The following is a 21,708-nucleotide window of genomic DNA, read 5'->3' on the forward strand; positions in this document are numbered from 1 at the left end:
CGGTCACCTCCCTCTTCATTCTGCTTAGTTCCTTTTCCCAAAGCACATGACGAATCTTCTGCCGTTGGGCAAAGCTCAGGCCTCGGCGTTTGCACTTGAAATTCACATGATGCAACTCAAAACGGCCCTAGCAGGCTCCCAGGGGTGGCTGAATGCACCCCTCTCTAACGGGCTTCCCCTATATGCCCTCTCCCTGCAGCCGCTTTGCCTGCACCCCCTCACCCCAGCTCCCTCTAGGAAAAGGGCAGCCTGGGTCCCAGTCCCGATCCTAGTGGGGCCACATCACAAAACCAGCACCACAGTCCCAGCACATTGAGAGTGAGCACCCCTCTCATGCTTTGGCTAGGCCCCTCCTTTGGCAGGAGGGCAGCATGGGGAGGGGGGGAAGCTCACCCTGCCACTGCCAGCTTTGCAGGCCAAAGGAGGAGTTTGGTTCCTCAGAGCTGTCACCATCTTTCCCTGGCGCTAAAGCCCCTAAAAGAAGTCAGAGGTAAAAGGTACCTACGGGGGGAAGTGGGATTCCAGGCCCTTCTGTATCCATCCTGCTGCCTAGGATGATCCTCCCTCCACCCCCAAGAGATAGACACAGGAAGGGCCCGGGGGGCAGGGTTGGAGGGGAGCAGCCTGTTTATAGATTGAGGTACCAGGGGGGAACCTGGAGCAGCCCAGGTGAGAACTCTGATGGCAAAAGGCCAGGTAGAAAGTGACAAATCGGGGAAGCCCTGCTAGGATCGCTTTCCTTTTGATCAAAAACTTCCAAACCTGCGTTTGAAGTTTTTCCCCCAGCAGCTCAGTTACAAAATGGAGTAATTAAAGGCAGTGTAATCTCTGCCCCTGACAGTCATTTGCATGTCAAAGATACCGTTAAGACATTAGTCACTAGGTCGACTTATTTAGTGATTTGCAGGTATCAGTTATCCAGGGCTTAGGTTCCCTCTACCTTTAGCTTCCGTCTGCCCGGGATCATATCTGAACTACAAAGAGTCATGTCAAGGCAATGCTAAAGTGGAGGAATAGCGTGTCTGAAAGTCGAGTGATTCCAGACAGGCTGCCTCTCCCACCAGGTTAACCCAGCCCTGTTACTTAGCCAGTCTGAATTTTATGGCTTGCATTAACTCATGACAAAGGCTGGGGTGGTCAAAGGAGTTTAAGGGTGTTAGGCACCCAGCTCTGATTCTGTTCTCTACTCTGCCACAGACTCCCTGTGTAACCTTGGGCAAATCACTTAACCTCTGTGCTTCCGTTCCCAGCTGTATATTAAGGATTATATTTAACAAGGAGGCAGACCATGCTACAGGGCAGGTTGATGTTGCAGGAGACATTTTAACTGTCTTGGCATTTGATTGCTTGATTTGTCAGCATCACTGTTACATTCAGGCTCTGTTTTTGCTTTACATTTCCAGGGAGTGGAGGGGGGGCATATTTAAGACATGAAGGAATCTGGTGGATGTGAGACAATGCGGGTGACAATGTCACCAATGAACCCCAAAAGAGCTACAGCCCTGCAGCACTCAGACGCTCCACGGGACTGGGGCTGGAAGAACTGACAGATTTGCCCTTACCTTACGAGAGACATCCTTTAAAACACATGGGTAAAAAAAAAAATCCCTATTGAAATGTATGAAGGGGCATGCACAGAAGAGCTGATTTGTATACTCAGCATGTACAGCGCCGCAGCTGAACTGATTCCCTTCAAACATGGCTTGATTTTCTCCCCCCCCCCCCCGCCCCCGAAGCAAATGATGCCAACAAGCCAAGTCTGACATGTCCACAGTGTTCCTGGAGTGATTCAAGCACAACCATTCGGACTGGGACGCATGCAGCCATGAAGGATTTTCCCCTTTCACGTCACTCAAAAATTGCTGAACTGATTTTGATCCAACTTCCTCTCTCACACGCACCAAGAATTCACTATTGGGCTAAACCGAGCATGGCCAACTTCAGCAGGCTCTGCAGAAACACCTCCTGCTCCGGGGCCCCTCCCTTCCTGGAGACAGCACGGCCAGGAGCGACGTCCTCTGCAGAACACCTCCCAGGCAGCTCGTGGCACCTTGATACCGCAGCGATGGGTGCCGCTGAACTACCTAAAGAGATTAGATGCTGTAAGAACAATTGACCCAAACTGGACAGAAAGGAATAGAACCCAGGCATCTTGGCTCCCAGGCCTGTTCCCCTGCTCCAGTCCCTCCCAGGGCTGGGGCTAGAACCCAGGCGTCCTGCTCAAGGAGCATGGGCTGCACGGCCTGCTCTCTGAACACACCCAGGGCGGCAGCAGCAGGCAGGGAAGTAGACACTGCTGGGGCGAAGTCGGCACCGAGACGGGAAGCAGGGTGCGGCGAGCGACCCATGACGCCCCCCAGACTCCCCCGGCTCGGAGGACTCCACAGCTGCCACCTCACAGCACAGCATTCCCACTCCTGAGAGGGCCCCCGGGCGTCTCCCCCCAAGACACACACGCCCCTCTCCCGCTGGAGCAGGCAAGCTCTGGAATGGCCCCAAAGGGACTCGGTCCTGGCACGCCCCCTGGGAGCCCCGGGGGACTCCTGGCCAGCCAGCTCTGCAAGGGGATGTCAGGCCAGGGGAGGCTGGGCGCCTGGCCCGCTGCCCGCTCCGGCCCAGAGAAGGGTGCAGGTACCACGTCCTCCCAGCAGCTGCAGGCCCGGCCTTGTGCATCCTCCCCATTTGCCTGGTTTGCTGAGATCCCGCCCCCCGGTGCATTTACACACACACCCCCCACCACCATGCTGGCCACCTTTCTCCCACTGGGTGGACTAGGCACCCCCGCCTCCTTGTGCACCATAAAGTGACACCCCCCGCCCACCCCCGTACTGCAGAGCGGACGAAATGACGCTGTGCCCATCCAACCCCCTCCCCAGCTTGGGAAAGCGCTCTCCTCCTTGAGCACCCATCCCCCCACGTGGGGCTGGGGCAGCTGATCCGCAGCCATTTCCCAGCGGCCATTATCCATCGAGATGGAATTTAGGAAAATAAAATAATGGAGCTGGGGAATAATCTGGGAGACACCCCCCCCCCCCCCCCAGCCCCCATCCACTCCTCGGGCAGTTCCGTCCGGGGAGGCAGTTTCACGGCCTGCAGGCTGCAGGACTCTGGAGATAGGCACCCTGCCCACCCAGGCGCGGTAGGGAAGGTTAGAAGCGACACCTAGTGGGAAAGGAGCATCTTGTCGGCCTCTAAGGGGGACTCATATCCATGGCAATATTCATGGCACAGGCCAGGCAAGCAGCAGCCCAGACGGACCCCCACGTGCCCAATGGCTGTAGCGAGATGACGCAAGGCGCCCCAGCCCCCAAGACGATCATGAGATTGGCTTAAAAATCACAAGATTCTGGAGGGGAAATAACAATGTCGGGGTTCTTCATGTGGGTCGTTCGGAGTCACGTTAGCAAGCCTGCCTCTGCAGCCAGGCAGGCGAGACACTTCCTTCTTTTTAATGAAAGCCCAGAGTCTCCCCTCACCCCATGACTCCAAAAGCTGGGGCTTTAGGGAAAGCACGAAATTCGTGAGAGCTGGTAACACGGCAGAGCCAATCCAATCAAGCTTTCTAGGACTAAGGTCTCAGCTGAAGTAAGTGAGGCGCTGCAGGTGCTCAGCATCTCTGAAAATCAGGCCCTTTCAAAGTGTTTTAAACTGGGACCCAGGAGTCCTGATTCCCAGCCTTCCCTGCTCTAACTACCGGACCCCACTCCCCACCCAGAGCTGGGACTAGGACCCAGGAGACATGAAGCCCAGCCTCCCCTGCTCTAACACAGTGTCTCGCCTCACTCCCCTCCTGGTCCTAGGACTAGAATCCAGGAGTCCAAGCGTCACATTCGCCTTTCCAGCTGCACTCGCCTGCCTTAGTTGAATGGAACCCAGGAGTCCGGCATTGTAAACGCCAATGTCTTCCCTTGCCCCGCAGAAGTTCTGTTTACACAGGTGCCCCTCTGGGGAGGTCAGGGAACCAGTTCTGGGGTAAGTCTGACTAAATGGAGGCCCCTCTGTGCAGCCCAAGGGGCTCTCTGTTCTGCTTTCACACACCCCATCGTCCTCACAACCCTTTTCATGCTCTTCCTAGGAGACATAAATGCCGTCAGGCGGTAATGGAGGGATAAATCCAGGCAGGGAACCCATTTATCTTACAAGGAAGACTTGGGCAAAAGGACACAGCGCACGGGCGAGATTGTTACCATCCGTTCTGAAGCACTGTCGCTCCCATCTCAAGGTAACGCTGGGGGAAGGAGGCATAAAATATGACAGAAATTCGCATATTTAAAAAATGACATATGGCAGCCTCTGCCCATTAAACGGCCCGGAGTCCTGCTCAGAGGGAGAAAGGACTCTCCAACGCAGCGCCCCAGACAGTCGGGGCCACAGGCTGCAAATCCAGCATCTGCCACCCAAGCAGTTAATTGATTTGGAGGTTAATATTTTTGTCAGTCCCGGGGAAAGGGCTCAACCTGGCAGCCCCAAAGACTGAATTCTTCTGGACTTGGTTCTCCATTGCCCTGCACCTTAGGCAGTCATTTGCATTAGTGGATGTAAACCACAAGTGTTTCATGCCCACTTTGCACAAGTGTTAATGATTCCACAAAATGCAATGCAATGGAGAATCAAGCCCATCTCCAGGTGTGGCACAAGCAGAAGCTCCCGCACCCGGCACACTACCCTGCCAGTCTGATTCACCCCTAAACCAGAGGGATGCCCCTACGAGCTGGGAGGTGAGAGAGGAGTTCAGTCTCTGCCTCCAGCTCGGTTCGGGGATACTTGCCCTCTAGAACTGGACTGAGACCAAACTAACTCATAACACCAAAGAGCCAGCACTGCTCACCTGGTCCAGGATTGACCCTGTGACCGGCCCTGCAGCCTGGCCCGGCCTCAGTCACCCAGTGCAGAGATGCACAGTTAACTCTGCCTTTCAAGCATTTTTGGTAACATTTTGTGGGTGAGAAGGGAATCTAGGGGCGCAGGGGGCATGAGTCTCTGAGTCTCTCTAGTCCTTTACGGAGGGTGGGGGAACCCAGGTGGTATGGTCATTTCCAAAGCACATGGGCAGAATCATAGCTTGTAAGCGTTCTGCTAAATCCCTCCTGCTGCCCCCCAGCCTGAGTCCAAGCCACCCATCCTGCTGTCTCTCTGGAAGGCCAGGAACTCTGGCCTTTCTCTGATCCCTAAATGTGGCCTCCACTTTATACTGGGATGCTGAGGGATGGGGACACAATGGGGTGTGAGCAGTACCTGCAAATACCGTGTGTGTCTGTGCACGCATGCCTGCTGCATGACCAGTGTGTGGGTGCCGTCTGGGGGTGTGTGTGCACCCATTCGTGCCCTGTGAGGCTGGAGTGTAGCTGTGTCTGTGTGTTTGCACAGGGTGTGTCTGTGGCAAGGTGGTGTGTGTGTGCGCTTGTCTGCACTGTGCACCCACCGCTCTTTGTTTAGCAACCTCCTGTCAGAGTCCATCAGCAGAGCGGGCTGGTACGGCTGCTGAGAGGCGTTTTCAGGATTTCATCTCGAGTGTAAGGAATCTCTTTAGTTTTCGCCCAGAGCTCTCACGACTCATGGTTGATTTGCTCCAGGCTAGGCCAGCTGAGTAGCCCAGAGCCCAGAATCCCTTTACTGTTAATTAGGCAGAGAGGCATGCAAAAGTTCCTGCGTCTCGAGGCATGCTGCCCAGGGTCCAATCTGCAAAGACGAAGAGGGGCTTCCGGCTACACAGACTCACTGCAGCGTCTACCAGCTCAACCTGGAGACACACCTGCCAGCTGAGCAGTCCCTAAGCTTAGCCTTGGGGGTAGCAACCCCACAGGCAAGACCAGCTCAGCACAGCTCCTACCAGCTGAACCCAAGGGCAGAGGACTCCGTGCTAGAAGCAGAGTAGCAGCCAGCCTGGCCAGGCGTACGGGATTCCCAGTAGCGACCAGCTCAGCCTCGGGCTGGAGGAGTTCCCTTTTGGCTCAGCTGATAGATCTGCTGCCCGTGCTCTTGCCGGGTACCCGGATGCAGTCTGGCCACCAGAAAGGTTACACTGGCTGACCCTAGTGCATGGCCCTGAGGAGGCTTATAATGCTGAAGAGCGAAAGACTCAACACCCCTGGGCCGCTGGGAGCACCAGTCTGACAGGCACCGAGCCGAGGGCGGCCAAACTCCTCACGTTCCTCGGGAACATGCACACGGGGGGGCGTGCTAACTTGCCTCTCTCCCTCCACCTGCCCCCCCTTTCCCGTGCCAGGCTCTGCCCCTCCCGCGGCTCATATCCCTGGTCAGCGCTGACGAGCGGCTGGCGCAAGGGGCACTGACGTCAGTCACTCCACCTCTCCGTCCCTCGTAAAATGGGAATACTAATAATTCATCACAGAATAAATAAGCCAGCCCTGTCTCACCAGGGGTGAATGGGAGAGCTACTTCATTGATGTTTCCAAGACGCTTTGGGATCCTCAAGCTGAACGGTGCCTTTTAACGGCATCGGGTTGTAATTAATTATTATTAATTATTATTTATTATTTAAAGCACACTCAAAGTACATCATAGACGCCTCCGCAGAGGCGGGAGCCAGCTGCTACAGTGTCGCCCGCCCACTGCACATCTGGAGAGCCGGCAGCCACGTGGGGGGCAGGGTCACCCACCCAGGACACATCTGGAGGTGGCCGAAGCCAACTGGCTCCAGAAGCGTGACGCACGAGAGGGGGGGCAAAAACTACAACTCCCGACATGCACCGCGCCGGACCCCTGAGAACCGGAAGCAGGTGGGAGAGGAGGAGCGGGGCCGCCTTGACCCAAGCACCTCTGTGCCCGGAGTCAAGACCCGCCCTCTCCCGGGGACTGCCCTATCATTGGCTGAGCCGCTGGCAGTCGCCTGCAGGACGGCCTGTGATTGGTTGAGGGGAGGGCGGGGTTCCGTGCGCTGGCTCGCTGCGGGCAGCTGGCGGCTGGTCTCGGGCGCGATCCCCGGCCCCGGCATGGTGAGTCCAGCTGGGAGCAGCCCTGGCTTGGCCGGGGGGCGAGGGGCGAAGCGGGGGGCAGCCCTGGGGCCTGCGCTGGAAACTGGCCCGGGGTTGGCAGAGCCCGGGAGCGTGCCTCTGCGCAGGAGAGCGGTCGGCGGGGGCCGCCAGCTGCGTTGTAGCGGGGCCTAGGCAGCCGGTTAGAAACCTCAGGGACTGGTAACCTACCCCCCCTCCGCCCCCCTGGTAACCTAATCCCCGCCCGTCTGCCTGGGGTAACCTAATCCTGCCTCCCGCCCCGGGTAAGCTTCCCCCCCCCCCGCCCTGGGTAACCTAATTTCCCCCCCCCCCGCCTTGGGTAACCTAATCTCCCCCTCCCCCCCAGCCCCTGGTAACCTACTCCCCCCTCCACTGCCCTGGGTAACCTGCCCCTGGCCCTGCCCCCCCCCCACACACACACCCTGCCCCGGGTAACCTGACCCCCCCTAAAGCCCCTGCTCCCATTCCTTGCCCCTGCTCCCATTCCTTGCCCCTGCTCCCATTCCTTGCCCCTGATAACCTAAACTGCCCCTGGTAACCTAACCCACCCTACTACCCCGCCCCGCCCCTGGTAACCTAACCCACACACGCACACCAGTGCCCTTCCCCAGCTCTTTACCAGACCCAAAAGCTCCCTGCCCCAGAGCAGTGGCTGCTCTTCACGGGTGAATGAAACCCACTGGCGGGGGAGGAGGCCTGGCCCCCAGGAAGATCCTGAGTATCTGGGCTGCTCTTCCTGCTCCTATAAATAGGAGTTCGCCTGGTGCCCTTTCTGGGGCTTTGGAAGGCTTTGCTGCTGCAGGGGCGGCATTTGTATCTGGTTTCCAGGCCTTACGGGCAGCGTGAAATGGCTGCAGAGTGTCTGCAGAAGTGTCTCATGTCTCCCGCTGATTGTTAGAGGGTCTTTTTCTTTCTGTTCTCCGCAAGAGAGACGTACCGCAGCACCCTGACCTCGCTGTCCTGGGTGCCGTGGTGCTGCAGCTTAGTGGTTTATGCATCGGGTTTGAAACATGCAGGCTCCCGTCAAAAGCCAGGTTTGAATCCTGGAAGGATCTGCTTGGGCCCCAACTTTCTGAATTAAACAAAGTCCTTCCGGAGGCACCAGGACTAAGAAATTCGTGTCTGACTGGAACCGGGGGGTGGTCACAGGACTACACAAACCTCTGTGCGCCAAGTCCCATGTTGCGCCTAGCATAGGCCCTCTTCACTCAGCTGGGTTTCAGAGAGCACCAGCCATGTAGAGTATAGCTTTGGAAAACCCAGACGATCCCTTGGACAGAAAAGCCACTGAACGCTCATTCATGTGCCCGGGAATCTGGGCAGGGGTGTTCTGGCTCAGAGGACGCGCTGCGATGGGCAGGAGCCCTGTTGCTGACTTCACGGTTCTGATTGTCTTCGTTTCCTTGCCAGGCTGTGTTGGGGGTGCAGCTGGCGGTGAGCCTGCTTACGGCGAGCATCATGCAGAGGATGTCCCCGCACTGCTCCTTCGCTCGCTGGCTGCTCTGCAACGGCAGGTACAGGAGGTTTTCCAGCCAGCTCCAAATCGATGCCCCCATTCTGCTCTTGCATCTCTTCCTTCAAACACTCTCCCTCAATCCCCACCCCTTTGCTATTCCTGCCTTGAGCTCCCGCCAGCATACACACCCGGCTCTGTCTGTGCACCACATCCCAACTCTCGGCACCCTCCCCTGTACAGCCCTGCCAACGTCCTGCAACCCTGACCTGCAGCCCCTTCTCCAGTCGCCTGCAGTGTTGCTGGTTTTCACTCATCCAGTCAGACATTTCTGACTCTCCCCAGCTGTTTGTTTATATTTTGTCCCATCATTGACCCCCTCCTGTACCTCCCTTCAGCCTGTATCGCTACAAGCACCCTTCGGAGGAGGAGTTGTACGCCCTGGCAGGAAAGCAGAAGCCCAAGGCCAAGCGAGACCGGTGAGCGGATCCCCTGCAGTCCATGCTTTGTTATTGGGGGTGACGATGGGATGGTTTGAAGTGCAAATTAGGCCTCTTGTCTTCCAGGCCTGACTTCTTCAACCTGCCCCCATCTGTGGAGAGAGATGGTTTGGTGAGCAGTCAGGGCAGGGGGGTGGAGCTGGGGTTTAATAACAGTAGCACCCAGAGGCTCCGATCGGGGACCTGTGGCACAAGATGCACACACACCCATCCGAAAAGGTGGCATCTGCCCCCATCAGTCTCAAGCCTTGTCTAGACGCACAAGTTCTGTTGCTTTACTGACACTGGTCCAGCTGAAGCAGTGCAACAAGCACTGTGAGTGTGGACACAGCTGTGTCTGGATAAGTGTGCTGGCGGCGGAATAAGTTATATCCATGGTGCTCAAACTATGGGTCGCGACCCTGTTTTAATGGGGTTACCAGGGCTGGCATTGGACTGCTGGGGCCTGGGGCCAAAGCTGAAGCCCAAGGGCATGGGTGGCAGGGGGAGCTCTGGGTGGCAGGGCTCAGGTTACAGGCCCCCACCTGGGGTAGCAGGGTTTGGGTGGGCTCAGGCTCCCCCTCCCTCACCCCGGGGTCATGTAGTAATTTTTGTTATCAGAAGGAGGTCGTGGTGCAATGAAGTTTGAGAACCTTTGAGTTATACTGATAGATGCTTTTATCCTGGGGTAGATGCATCTACACAAGGCATTGTACCTGTATAACTATACTGCCCTAACTGACCTAGTTCTACCAGAACCAAATCTGTGTGACGACCAGGGCTAAGTCCAAGTAAGTGACAGCAGCTGGATACAACCAACGGAGGAGGCAGGGAGCCTGAATTCCAGCTCCGTGGGCTGCTGTCCACCCTCGCTGTGCTCTGTTCCTGCCATTCTGAGCCTGTTTCTCTCTCGCAGGAGGCTGAACGGGGTCACAGAGGATAAACCCCTGTCAGTGCCCAAGGACATCAACCTGCATTTGGAGACCGCCCCAATAACCACAGTGGATGCTCTTGGTAATTCCCACACACTAGAGTCAGTCTGTGCCCATCACTGCAGTGGCTGGAGGCTTATGGGATAGGGAGGGGGGCGTGACTGACCTGAGTTTTCTATGGCAGAGCCAGGGAATAGATCCCAGGAGTCCTGACTCACAAGTTCCCCCCCCCCCCCCCTTTAACCTACGGGACCCCAATCGCTTCCCAGAACCTGTTACAGAACCCAGGAGTCTTGATTCTCAGGGCCCTTGTTCAGGCCAGTGGCCCTACGAGGGCCAAAGAAGTTCAGTTAGGGAAGTGTACCTCACTGCGCCGTCCCCCCCCCCCCCCCCACCTTGCTGCAGGGGGTGGGTGGGCAGGGTGAGCTCACTTCTTGCACACTGGCTGGTGGTGACAGCTCCGTGTCTCTCTGCCCGTTCCCAGTGCTGCGCTATTTCCTGGAGTACCAGTGGTTTGTGGATTTTGCCGTCTACTCCACCCTCGTCTACCTCTTCACTGAAGGCTACTACTGCCTGGTGGACCCCCGGAAGGAGATGAATATTGGCATCCTGTGGTGCCTGCTTACAGTCTTCTTCTCCGTGTATCCTTCCTTTCCTACTCTGCCCCCTCCGCCTTGGGGGCTGGCAACAGGCTTCCCTAACCATGTGCCAGGGTCTGGAGGGAGAGGGACTGTCGGGGCTGGGAGGCAGGAAAGTGACCCTGACGGCGAGGGATACAGGGAGTATGATGGGGAGGCAGGACGATCTAATGGATACAAGAGACACCTGGTTCAGTTCCTGGCTTGGCTGAAGGCTCCCTGCGTGACCTCGGACAAGGCTCTGGGTCTGCGCGAGGCAAGGCTCCCGAGCTGCAAAAAGGGGGAGGCGTCCCCCTGCCTTGTCGGGGCGGCTGAATCCAGGAATGACTCCCATGTGCTCAGATCCTGCAGTGACGAGGGCTGTGTAAGTACCTGGCCAGAGACTGTGGGTGAGCCTCCCAGAGCAAGGGGTAGAATCCCCGTTATTTATTTACCGAAGCACTTAGGAGTCCCAGGCATGGCCAGTACCACCTTGTGCCAAGCACCATACACACCGAGAACAGGAAGAGGGTCCCTGCAGGATGGACCCCCGGGGCTGTTCTCGTCTGGATGGCTTTGGATCAGCTCTAAGATCCTCTCCTCCACGAGCAGGTCATGCCTGAATCCAGCTGACCTGTTCATCTCGCCCCCTGCTCAGAGCAGTGCAGGCTGCTCTGTAAGGCTGCCAGCGACAGGCAAAATAACGGGGGAAGAAACCCACCATCCTCTTCAATTAGAAGCCTGGCTAAGGCCAAATGGCTTAATTTATGGACTTATAAACAGCTCCCTGACAAGTTATAAAGCTGTGTAATGAGAGCCTTCCCCACCGTGAACCGGGCAGGGGCCTGATGAAGTGCATGCTTTACGAGGTGCTCATGCCGTGGCGGCTGCAATCTGTATGGATGAAAGGTCTCCCGGACACTTTTACAGCTGCTGTAAAGCAGGGATGGCTGTCTATCCCCATTGAAAGGGCGGCTGGCCCGCTCCCCGGTGGTTTATGTGAACATCTACATAGCGCCACGTGAGCCTGCCTGTCCCTCCCCTTTCACTGCAGCTGATTGATACAGGGCACCCGGGGATTGGCAAAACGGCCCGAGTCTTGGGGCCTGGCTGCTAATGGGGGTGGGGAACCAAATCCTGGCTTGGGGACCCTAAAGAAAGGCCTTAATTGTTTCCTTTTATTACCCATAATCAGCCCCTTGCCAGCAGGTGACACCCCAATGAGTCCCGCTGAGTGAACCCCTTAGGCCTTCTCTCCTCAGGTGCAGTCGGACGCTTCTCCCCCTCTCTGGCCTGGCCCCGGGCTGCGGCACCCGGTAGATCGACCGTGCGCAGCCAGCCGATCGGGCCGCCTCACCCGCGGGCAGCTCTTCCCTGCAGAGCATGTGGCCAGAGGTGGATACAACAGCCAGGCAGCCTCCCTAATGCAGCATATTTAACCTCAGCAGTAGGCACAAAGCATTACGCCCCAGGTCCAGATTGTTCGGGGAACCCCTTTTCCCCCCTACCCAGAGTTTTCTCCCCTGCAGGCTGAGGCAGGAGCCGTTCCTGGGGTGAGATGTGGACCTGAGGGCAGGGGGTTGGTTCAGAATATGTCACAGACGCTGCAGAAATGAAGCACGCCCAGTGTGGCTGCTTCTGGGCCCTATTGGGACTCCAGTGGGCAGAGCCGGCTGCTGGTGGGCCGGGGGAAGGATCACCCCGATTCTCCCCTTGGCCAGAGGCTGCACTCTAAACCCCTCCCTGCCGGAGTCACCTGAGAGGGGCTGCTGGCAGCCAAGTCAGCCTTGCCTATGCTGTGGTCACCCAAATGGAGAGGGGAGAATCCCCTTGGGGCTCGCCCTATCCCTCATAGCTAGCAGGGGCTGGGCTGGGGGTGCCGGGCTGTGCTTCTGAGAGCCTGCCAGCGTGACAGAGAGTGAGCCCTGGGATCAGGCTCCAGTGTGTGAGACAGGGTGACAAAACCTCCCCGGGCTGGGCCACCTGTTGCTTTGATTGTGTTTCCCACACATGCAAGGACCCCAGTGAGGAGTTGTTACAGGAGCGGCCCCCCCCCCCCCCAATGAGATTGGAGGCCCATTGTGCCGGCTGCTCCCTAGGCCTGTGCTAAGAGACAGCCCCTGCCCCATAGGTAGACCAAGGGGGTGGGGGCTTCACCTCCCTGCCTTACAGATGAGAACTGAGGCCCAGGTTGGCTAAGTGCCTTGCCCAAGGCTGCACACGGAGTGAGTGACGCAGCTGGTCTCCCATCACAATGACTACAAGGGCCTTCCTGACAGCTGCAGCCCGGGGTCTCTCCCAGCCCTCAGACGGTGACTAGACAGAGGCGTGTGTTTGGTTTTATACTGGTTTGTATTCCCCGGTGAAAGGGGCCGGCTCCACATTCCCTGAGGCTCAGATACACACGTCCCCCCACACCTGAGCCCTGCTCCTCGTCCCTGTTGGGGGGGCTCACTGTCAGGCCCGAGAGGGCAGCTTGCTCTCTGTGGCCCACCCAGCCTTTGGCATCTCTGCCAAGGCCTCCAGCCATGCCCACGGCAGTGCCCATACATGAGAGGGAGACATTTCTCCCTGAGGAGTTACACCGAGGCCCAGCAAGCTGGCCTCGCCCCGGGGCCAGCAGGCAGGAGCCGTCCGAAGGGGGAGAACTGTCTTTAGCCATCAAGTGGGTCCCCTGGTGTGAGAAGTCTGTTCAGTGAGCGTTTGGGGGCACGGGGGGCAATGTAAAGGCCAAGCCCAGCTGGTTTCTTTAACACCAGCCTGCCCTGCGCCTGCAGCAAGGTCTTCTTCATGGTGATGCACCACTACTTCCGCTCCGAGGAGGGGGGCGAGCGCTCCGTCTGCCTCACCTTCGCCTTCTTCTTCCTCCTCATTGCCATGGTGGTGCTGGTCGTGCGGGAGGACTACTTGGAGTTCGGCCTCGACGCGGGTCAGCGAGCGGTGGGGCTGGGGCTGGGGCCGCGCCGGGTGCGGGGAGGGAGCTGGGGATTGGGCGGACAGGTGGATTTGAGCGCCACTATGGCAGATCCCTTAGTAGGGATGAGCCGGGCTGCCCACGGGCTTAACAGCTGTGGTTGGAACCGTCTGCAAATGTGGTTGTGGCAGGGGGACGCGCCTGCATGCAGTGACCCTGCTAGCGTGCTCCTGCGGGTCTGTGCTTCTGGATCCGATTGTGGGATGGGGGCCCCTGTTACCTCCATGTGTTCAGATGTACTGGGGGAGGGTCGTGCATAGCACCGTTCTGTGAATGATCCCAGTCTATGCTAGATGCGAGCGTGTGGCAGGAAATCTGCCCTGTTTGGCCGTCGTAGTATAAACCTGTCCCCATGCATGTTAAACTGTTAGACCCCTGTTTGTCACAGGCAGGTTGTCTAGACTAAGAAAAGCGGCTGAAGTTAGTTTGGGATGAGCCAACCCATTCTGGCTAACCCCGATCTCTCCCCTGGCGTCAGTGCAAGTTAACCCTTAACTCAGTCAGCTAACCCCACCCTAACGCCCCTAGCACCGTGCTGCAGCCCAGGTAGCCACTTTAAATGGATGAAAGGGAAGTGCTTTCCCGTGCAATACACAATTAGCTGGTGGAACTCGCTGCTGTAAAACAGCGCTGAGGCCAAGAGCTCAGTGGGATTTTGCGCAAAAAGATGAATGTGGAGGACAAGACTATGTAATGTTATAGCAGTAAGGGTTAAAAAACCCCAAGGGGTTGAGAAGGGCTAAAAATCCCCAAGCTCCAGGGCATGAGCCAACGCTAAGTAGCAGGGGTCAGGAAGGAACATTCCCTGGAGACAGGTTATCCCAAAACTGCCGGGTTTCCTGTGCCTTCCTCTGAAGCAGCTGGTACTAGCCACTGCAGGAGACTGGACTGGGTGCATACTGGCCATCCCTTTTCCGATTGCTGAACAGCGCACAGGCCTGCCTTGGGCATGGCTCTGGACCCAGCTGTGAGCAGCCTGCCAAAGGACCACCCCACCCCCCAGTCTTTGCAATGGGGTCATGGGAAGTGATGTACCACCGTGGGCTCTGAATCCCCCCCTGCTCTTGTCTAGTTACGTGCTGGATAATTACTTTTACTGCTGGCTTTTGTCACCCTTGGCCAGCCACGTTGCTGGGATGGCAAAGCAGCCTAGGAAGGGCTGTCTGACTGGCATGTGGCTCCTGGGAGCCAACAACTGCTCGCAGGAGACGGCCTGATTCTGCTCTCGCTTATCGCCGGGGATGTTTCCTGACAGCAGTGGGGTTACTCCTGATTTACAGTGGGGGAAGTGACAAGGGATCAGGATCTGTTGGCCCAATTAACTGGTGCTGTGCAGAAAACTGACTCCAAAACCCCTCTCCAGATGAGCCGTTTAGGGGGCTGGAGGGTGGTATGCGCTTGCTTTCAGTCTGTGGGTTTTGTGGTTCTGATTCCCCACTGGTCCTCTTAAAGGGACCCAACTCGTTACAACCCCTTAAACAGACAAATAAATAAATATTTATCCTTGCACTCTGAGGGATCTCGCCGGCACTTGCGCATGTGCGTAGCTTTAAGGCCCAGAGTCACACATGTCGGGAAGCGCTCTGCTGAATCAAAGTGCTCCCAGCCTGGGCCCAGCGCACTCGGGCTGAGCGGCGCTTGTAGCAGTGTAATGTTGTGCTCCGGGGGGCGGTTTGGGCACTACGAAGCGGAGCTTTGCCGGTTTGGCTGCGTCCGCATTCGTACGCTGGCTCTCTTAAAGCACACCAAAGCCATTTAAGCCACTTCCAAAACAGCATAAGCTAAACTTTAAAAAGGCCCCTTTACTGGATTCAGGGTGTCCACACAGGGGATTATATACCGGTGTTACTGCAGGGGTTTAAATTCACACCCTATCTTATACTGGTATAACTTTCCCATGTTGATGAGCCCTTAGGTGCTTTTGACCATTTCACCCTGAGTGACTTACTCTTAGGAACCTGCTGTAGCGATTGGAGTAAAGCTACACCGTTGCTTTCCCCATCACTTGCCGCCTCTTCCCTTCCAACACAATCTCTCCTACTCACCCATGTCTCCGTTTTCTGCAGGGCTTGCCAATGTCAACGATAACCTGGAGATTTTCTTAAAGCAGCGAGGATGGGAATGGACGTAAGTCTGGCGGAGCAGATAACAGAAAAGCACATGGGATGGGGGAGGGTTGAGCTTTTTGAGTCTTTGCAGCTGATCCGGTCGCCAGCCCTTTGTGTCACCAGTTCAGCAGCCTTCTGTAAGGTGGTTGCATTTCAGTTCCATGGGGGAATTATTTTTATTTTCATGGGGGTTTTTTGTTGCTTGTTTTTTAACCTTAGAAGTATCAGGAATTTTGCTGGACGATTTCTTGGAGGTCTCAGAGATGTAAACTGCCTTTAACTGAAGATATGGGAGGGCTTGAATCTTTAACAAAGAATATTTTTCTTCTAAGTGTGTTTTGGACATTGGCGTTAAATGAATGTTAACTAACCAGACCAGAAACAAAGACTGAATTAAAAAAACCTTACTCATCAGATTTCTCTTCTGTGATGTCATAGTTCCCCAGCCACCCATCCTCTTCTGGGGAAAACCAGGGTGAAAAAGGCCTGGAAAGATTCTCTTAAGGCTAGCATTGTGGAGAGAATCTTTCCAGGCCTTTTTTTATCCATCAGACAGAAGCATAAAAAGGGCACAAGGTCTATGTGTTTTCTCCTTTGCTGGCCCCTGAGGAAGAGCCTTCCCGGTCCTTGTGCTAACCCTGCCGCAGGCTGAGTTCTGTCCGTTAGCATGTTGTAGCCTTATCTGACCCTCGATGACCCCTTGCTCCATGTTTGCAGAGTTCCCATCACCAAACTGACCTTCAAGCTGGGGCTGGTGGCCCTTTGTTCCTTCATTGGCGCGTGTCTGACGTTCCCGGGACTGCGGCTGGCACAGACTCACCTGGACGCTCTGAAGATGGCTGCAGACAGGCCAATGACCCAGCTGAGTAACCTCCCGCTTGTCTGTGAAGCAGCCAGGGTTATGGGTGGGCTGCGAGGCGGACACAAGGCCGCCAGCCCTGGCTGCTGGGGAGCTCTGTTCCCCTGGATACTGCCCCACCCCAGAGGTGGCAGCATGGCAGCAATGTGAGCCACGCACCAGCCCTGTGGCATGGGAGGTGCTTTGCAGATGTAGAGCAGGGGTGTCAGTCAGACACTTGGGGGAGTGTAGAGGGAGGAGCTCTGCCAGGAAATGGACCTCTGATAAGTTTGGCAGGTCTGTGGAGGTGCTGACTGTATGCTGGGGGCAGGGCAGGGGCCAGGCTACCTGGTTCTGTCCCTCTAAAAAACCCTCCCCTGAGATACCTGGAGGGTGTTGCTTTTCCTGGTGAGCTTTGCATGGCCCTTGCTGGAGGGGGACGGCTGGCGGTGCCTTCAGGTGAATGTCGACAGGAGCCCGTGGTTCAGGGTGCCGCCCTGGGGCGGAGATGGGGGAAAGCTGGGCTCTGACAGGCTCTGACTCCAGTTCTTTATCCTCCCCCGGCAGGATCCTGCTCCACGCGAGTTTCTTGGCACCCCTGGTCATGGTGGTGATGTGGATCAAGCCCATTTCCCGAGACTTGTTGCTTCATGCACCCATGGGGAAACAAACGGTCCAGATGTGAGTGCGCCACTGCAGGCAGGCAAGGGGGAGGGGGTGTCCAAGTCTGTTCCCCTCCCCTTCCACCAGGTGCAGACACGGGTCCAGCCTTTGGTAAAGAACCGTCCTGTACCCTGCGCGACCCTCGGCCATCGCAGCGTCTGCCAGTGCTTTATTAGTTCGGACTCGCCATCCCCTGAGAGGTCAGTGACATCAACCTCGCTAGTGAGGGGAAGGGACTTTCCACCGAGGTCACGCAGCAGGTCAGAGGTTGGTAGAGCCAAGAAATAGAACCCAGGAGTCCTGGCACCCAGGTGCCTCCTGCCTCTAACTGCTAGACCCCACTGTCCTCCCGGAGCTGGGAACAGAGCCCAGGAGTCCCGGCTCTCCGTCTCTGTTCTGCTGTCGGTAACCTCCCCGACTCGTCTGGCAGTGCTGGCTAAACTCCCATCAGCCCCTGCTGTTTCTGATGTGTCCCTTGCTGTACAGTCCAAGCACGGGCCAAGCTGTGCCCTGCGAAGGTGAATTCTGCCCCCTTCACGCTAACGGCCTCCTGTCCTCTTGCCCCAGCATGTCGGACGCTGCCTACAACTCCACGCGCCTCTGGACCGTTGTCGCCCTCTGCCTGCTGCGCCTGGCCATGACACGCCACCACCTGCAGGCCTACCTCCAGCTGGCGGAGCGCTGGGTGGAGCAGATGAAGAGGGAAGCTGGGCGCATCACCGCCCTGGAGATCCAGCGCCGGGTAGGCACCAGCGGGGCAGAGAGTAACTCAGGCAGCTGGGGCAAAAAGCAGATTCAGGCTCCTTGCTGTGGAAACAGCCCAGAATCTGCAGCCGGTCGCTCTCCCGCCTCCTCGGAGGCTTGTGAACCAGCTCCATTCAGCTGGCCGTAGGGCCCTGGGTCCAAGCGCCCCTCAGCTCCAGGGAGATTCCCCCCTCCTGGCTGTAGCTAGAACTGTCCCCCCTGTAAGCACCAGGTCCAAGACGGGTGCCCGGGCAACGCACTCCAGAATCTAGACAGCACTGGCCTTGGGCAGAGAGCAGCTGGGCAAAGTTTCCTTTCCCAGCCCCTTCCCTCTCGGTCTCTTTCCTTCCTGACTCTCTCCTCTAGTGTGGGTTGGACAGTAGCACCCCGCGGGCCTCATTCTGCCAGGCCCAGCACCGGGAGACAGTCCCTGCCCTGCATGGGCAGGACTGGGTGCCAATGGGAGAGGCACCGAGAGGGGCAGTGATTTGCCCAGGCTTGTAGAGCCTCAGGTGTCCGGAGTCGCCGTCCGGAGTCACCGTCTGGTGCTGCCCTGCATTGCTCACGTCCCTTCTGTGCTGATTCCCTCTCCGTTTCCAGGTCACGAGGATTTACTGCTACGTCACCGTGGTCAGCCTGCAGTACCTGGGCCCCATCATCCTCACGCTGCACTGCACACTGCTTCTCAAATCGCTGGGTAGGGAGCCGGCTGGGGGGCTGGCTGGGCTGGGGTGACGGGCTCAGGCCAGGGACTGAGTTGCCCTTTGCAACTTGCCAGGAGTGGGGGCAGAGAGGCTTTCAGAGCCTTGCTTGAGGGATCAGCATCGTGGCTGCGATTTGGAGCATGTCACCGGAGCTGCGTTTGCCTCCAGCCGCTCTTCCTGGTTGCCTCTCCGCTGCAGCTGAGGGGCCCCGTGTGAAATGAGTTTGTTGGGTCTCAGGCCACCACCTGAAGGGCAGGTGTCCAGGGCCCAGACTGAACTGGGGTCCCTGTACCTGGGGCTGGCTGGCAGGGGAAGGATGCCCTGGCCCTAAACACCCAGCTTGTCCTGCTGCGGGGGTTGGGAGAGCAGATTGTCCCACATTAGCAGAGGTCATGCACCTCCCCCTGCAGTGGCTGGTGCTGGCCCTGGTCTGAGCCAGCCTGGGGGGCAGTCCCTTGCCCGTTTGTAAACTGGGGCATGCCTCCCCAGGCACTGAGTCACCGTTTCCAGCGGGCTGAGCAGAGTCGGGAAACGCCCCAACAGCTGGGTGACAGGACAGGTGCTGCAGGGAGCAGCTGGAGGGACCTGTCCCTGCAGGGCTAGCTGGGACTAGAGGGGTGCACTCTGCCCCTGCCAGGGGTGGCTCCCCCCACGCTCACCAGTCCCTCTTGTCCCCTCTGCCTTGCAGGCGACTACTCGTGGGGCCTGTTCCCCGAACCCCCGCCCGTCTCCCCGGTGGTGGGCATTGCACCGGCCCAGCCCGCTGCTCCCTCGGCTGAGGAAGAGGGAGGAGAGGACATGCAGGCCACAGTGGCGCAGATCACGGGTGTGCTGGGCGCCATCCTCACCCCGCTTTTCTACCGCGGACTCTTCGCCTTTCTGACCTGGTGGGTGGCCCTTTGCCAAGTGATCACCAGCCTCTTTGGCCTCTACTTCCACCAGTACCTGGCAGCCTCCTAACCACAGCTGTAGCAGGGCCAACGGGCCCCAGGACCTGCAGGGCCCCTGCGTGGAAAGGACCCTGTGGGCTACAAGCCATGGGCTGGGGCTGGGATGAGTTCCCACCTGATGGCTCTCTGCCCTGCGTCCACCTGGGTGATGGCGCAGAGCTGCCCTTGGCCCATTTCCTCCCCTGCCCAAGCTGGGGGACGCCAGCTGCCCCCACTGTGTGTAGAGACTGAACCGGCCTCCCGGCTGGGCCACACCTGCCAGGCTGAGGCCGCTGGCTGGTTGTCTCTGTCCGCCGAAGGGGCAGGAGTAACTCGCTGGGGGCGGCGGCTCATCAGCATCTTCCCAGCCTGCATTGGAGCGGGTTGGGAGGTGTGGAGCAGGGGCCGAGGGAGGGGCCCCATGCACTGCCGGCCTGGGGACAGCATCTTCTAGGCGATCTCCCCAGCTTGCTTTGGCTGAGCCGCTCCCCTCCCCACTCCACGGTGGGGGCTGTCTCACCTACCCAGCTTCTTGGGCGTGGCCCATGTTCTAGGGCATCCCCTGAGAGCTCAGGGACCCTCTCAGCCAGTGGTTCCTGATCCAGCCTCAGCCTCCTCCCCACCTCCCACCCGGGGAGGAGCCTGCTGGTGGGTAACATGAGATGGTTCAGCGGGGAGCCAGAGACCTGGAGGGCGGGGGTCTCTGGGGGCCCTGCGCCGGTGTTGGAGGGCTGGGGTCTCCGGGGGTCCTGCAGTCGCTGACACCAGTGCGGGGTGCTCCTATTCTGCTCGGATGACTGGGCACGCTCTGTATGGCTGTAAATGGCCCCGCAGGGCAATGGCGAAAGGGGGACTAGGCCTGCAAGTCAAATGAGCTTGGCCCCAGGTTCCCGGCCGCAGCAGAGCTCTGGTGCTTGGTGCTGCAGGGAGCTTGGGGGTGGGGTGATGCTGAGGCTGGGAAAGTGGGGGAGGACGCTGGCTCATAGCCATGCCTACAAGACGGAATGGACATGCCAAGGGCAGCCTCCCCCATGGCAGACACAGCGATGGCTGTGCAGCCGTCTAACACCCTCGAGAGCATCCTTCCCTTGGCCCATGGGGCAGGCGCAACCCGGATCCTGGCACTTGGGGTCCTGCTACTCTAGGGACCGGGCCCTTTCATCTCTTGACAGCAGGACCCCAGAGCAAACCCCATCCCAGTGGGGAACTTGCAGCCTTTCCCTTGTGCCTGGCCAGGCTTGCACCAGCCTGCCCTGTGGTGGAGGCTCATGGCCTGCAGGGCACTGTGTGGGTGCAGGTAGGAAAGCACTGGATGATTTATTAGAACAAGCTCTTTTCTGGTAGCTTTGTTCTTCCGGAACTCGGGTTCTACCAGGGCAGAGACACCCGCTCCCCCAGGGAGCTTTTCTGGGGTGATAAAGAGTGATTCCCCTAAGACTGGCCGAAGGGGTGTTTTGCGTGGGGTTTCTGTGGCCTGCATTTGATTTAATTTCTCCTCAGGAAATCATCCCCCTCCTCTGTGTAAAATTACCCAGCCCAGTGGCCTTATTAATTCTGACTTCTAGAATAAATGCAACCAGGTACAAGGATATTTTATGAATAAACACATAGAACTGGTAAGCCACTTGCTGGTCAGATTCCTGCAGTTGTAGCAGGACAGAGGATTCTTCAAGTCACCACCCAAATGCATGCTGCAGTGTTGCTGTGTGCTGTTAAAGCATCTGCTGTGTTCCACCCCAGAGGTGGCTGCATTTGAGTAATGTGGGCAGGGAGGGCACTGCCTTTAGAAGGACCCTAGGACAAGCCTGGGGATCAAAGCTCTTGCAGCAACTTAAGATAAGGCAGGAACATGACCCATCCAAGCAGCAGCTCAGCCCCTGTGGGGGGAGGAGGGGCAGGCCCTCCAGTGGGGGGTGGGGGGAGATGAAGACTAGAGCTGCCCTGGCAGGAGCGAGCCAGGCCCACAGCCGGGCCGAACAGTTCGGAGGCTGGGTGGGGAGCTTTTTGCAACATCTTGCCCGTGATGTAACCAGTATCTGTCCCTGATGCATGGGGCCTGAGGCTCTGGGGGAGGGAGGGGGGCTGGTGCCCCAAAGTGTGTGGGGGGAACCCCAGAGATGCCTCCCCAGGCCCCAGCAGCTGGGCTCCCTGCGATCGGGGATGGGCTCCCTCTGCAGACTGCACTATGTTGGGGGAAATTCCTTCTCCACAATGGTGGTGGGGCAGCGTGGCAGAAGTTAAGTCCTTGCAGCAGGAGGGCAGTTGCTAGGGCCCTGGGTTGTGCTGCGTTCAA

The 21,708-nt window shown here is 57.8% G+C and overlaps 1 protein-coding gene across 4 annotated transcripts; it reads left to right on the plus strand.

Moving 5' to 3' along the window:
- Nucleotides 1-6,731: 6,731 nt before the first annotated feature.
- TMEM161A (transmembrane protein 161A) lies at nt 6,732-21,032 on the plus strand. 4 transcript variants are annotated; one of them, XM_037885720.2, is made up of 12 exons: nt 6,732-6,956; nt 8,385-8,488; nt 8,826-8,906; nt 9,823-9,920; nt 10,323-10,840; nt 11,718-11,850; nt 15,496-15,556; nt 16,255-16,398; nt 16,943-17,056; nt 17,606-17,780; nt 18,383-18,479; nt 19,175-21,032. In XM_037885720.2, the coding sequence occupies exons 1-12, from the start codon at nt 6,954-6,956 to the stop codon at nt 19,444-19,446; spliced, it is 1,800 nt and encodes a 599-aa protein (XP_037741648.1). In that variant the 5' UTR covers nt 6,732-6,953; the 3' UTR covers nt 19,447-21,032. The 4 variants fall into 4 exon arrangements, with proteins under 4 accessions (XP_037741648.1, XP_027690144.2, XP_043391640.1 ...); XM_027834343.3 differs by lacking the exon at nt 11,718-11,850 and adding an exon at nt 13,233-13,384 and having other exon boundaries at nt 10,323-10,479; XM_043535705.1 differs by lacking the exons at nt 6,732-6,956; nt 11,718-11,850 and adding exons at nt 7,845-8,008; nt 13,215-13,384 and having other exon boundaries at nt 10,323-10,479.
- The last annotated feature ends 676 nt before the right edge of the window (nt 21,033-21,708 follow it).

This window comes from Chelonia mydas, chromosome 25 (genome assembly GCF_015237465.2).
Source record: "Chelonia mydas isolate rCheMyd1 chromosome 25, rCheMyd1.pri.v2, whole genome shotgun sequence".
NCBI lineage: Eukaryota > Metazoa > Chordata > Testudines > Cheloniidae > Chelonia > Chelonia mydas.

Excerpts from the sequence above, each read along its gene's own strand:
- TMEM161A (XM_037885720.2), top strand. Across the intron at positions 10,841-11,717 it reads CCTGCAGTGACGAGGGCTGT|GTGCAGTCGGACGCTTCTCC; the intron begins GTAAGTACCTGG and ends TTCTCTCCTCAG. Across the intron at positions 17,781-18,382 it reads CCCTGGAGATCCAGCGCCGG|GTCACGAGGATTTACTGCTA; the intron begins GTAGGCACCAGC and ends CTCCGTTTCCAG.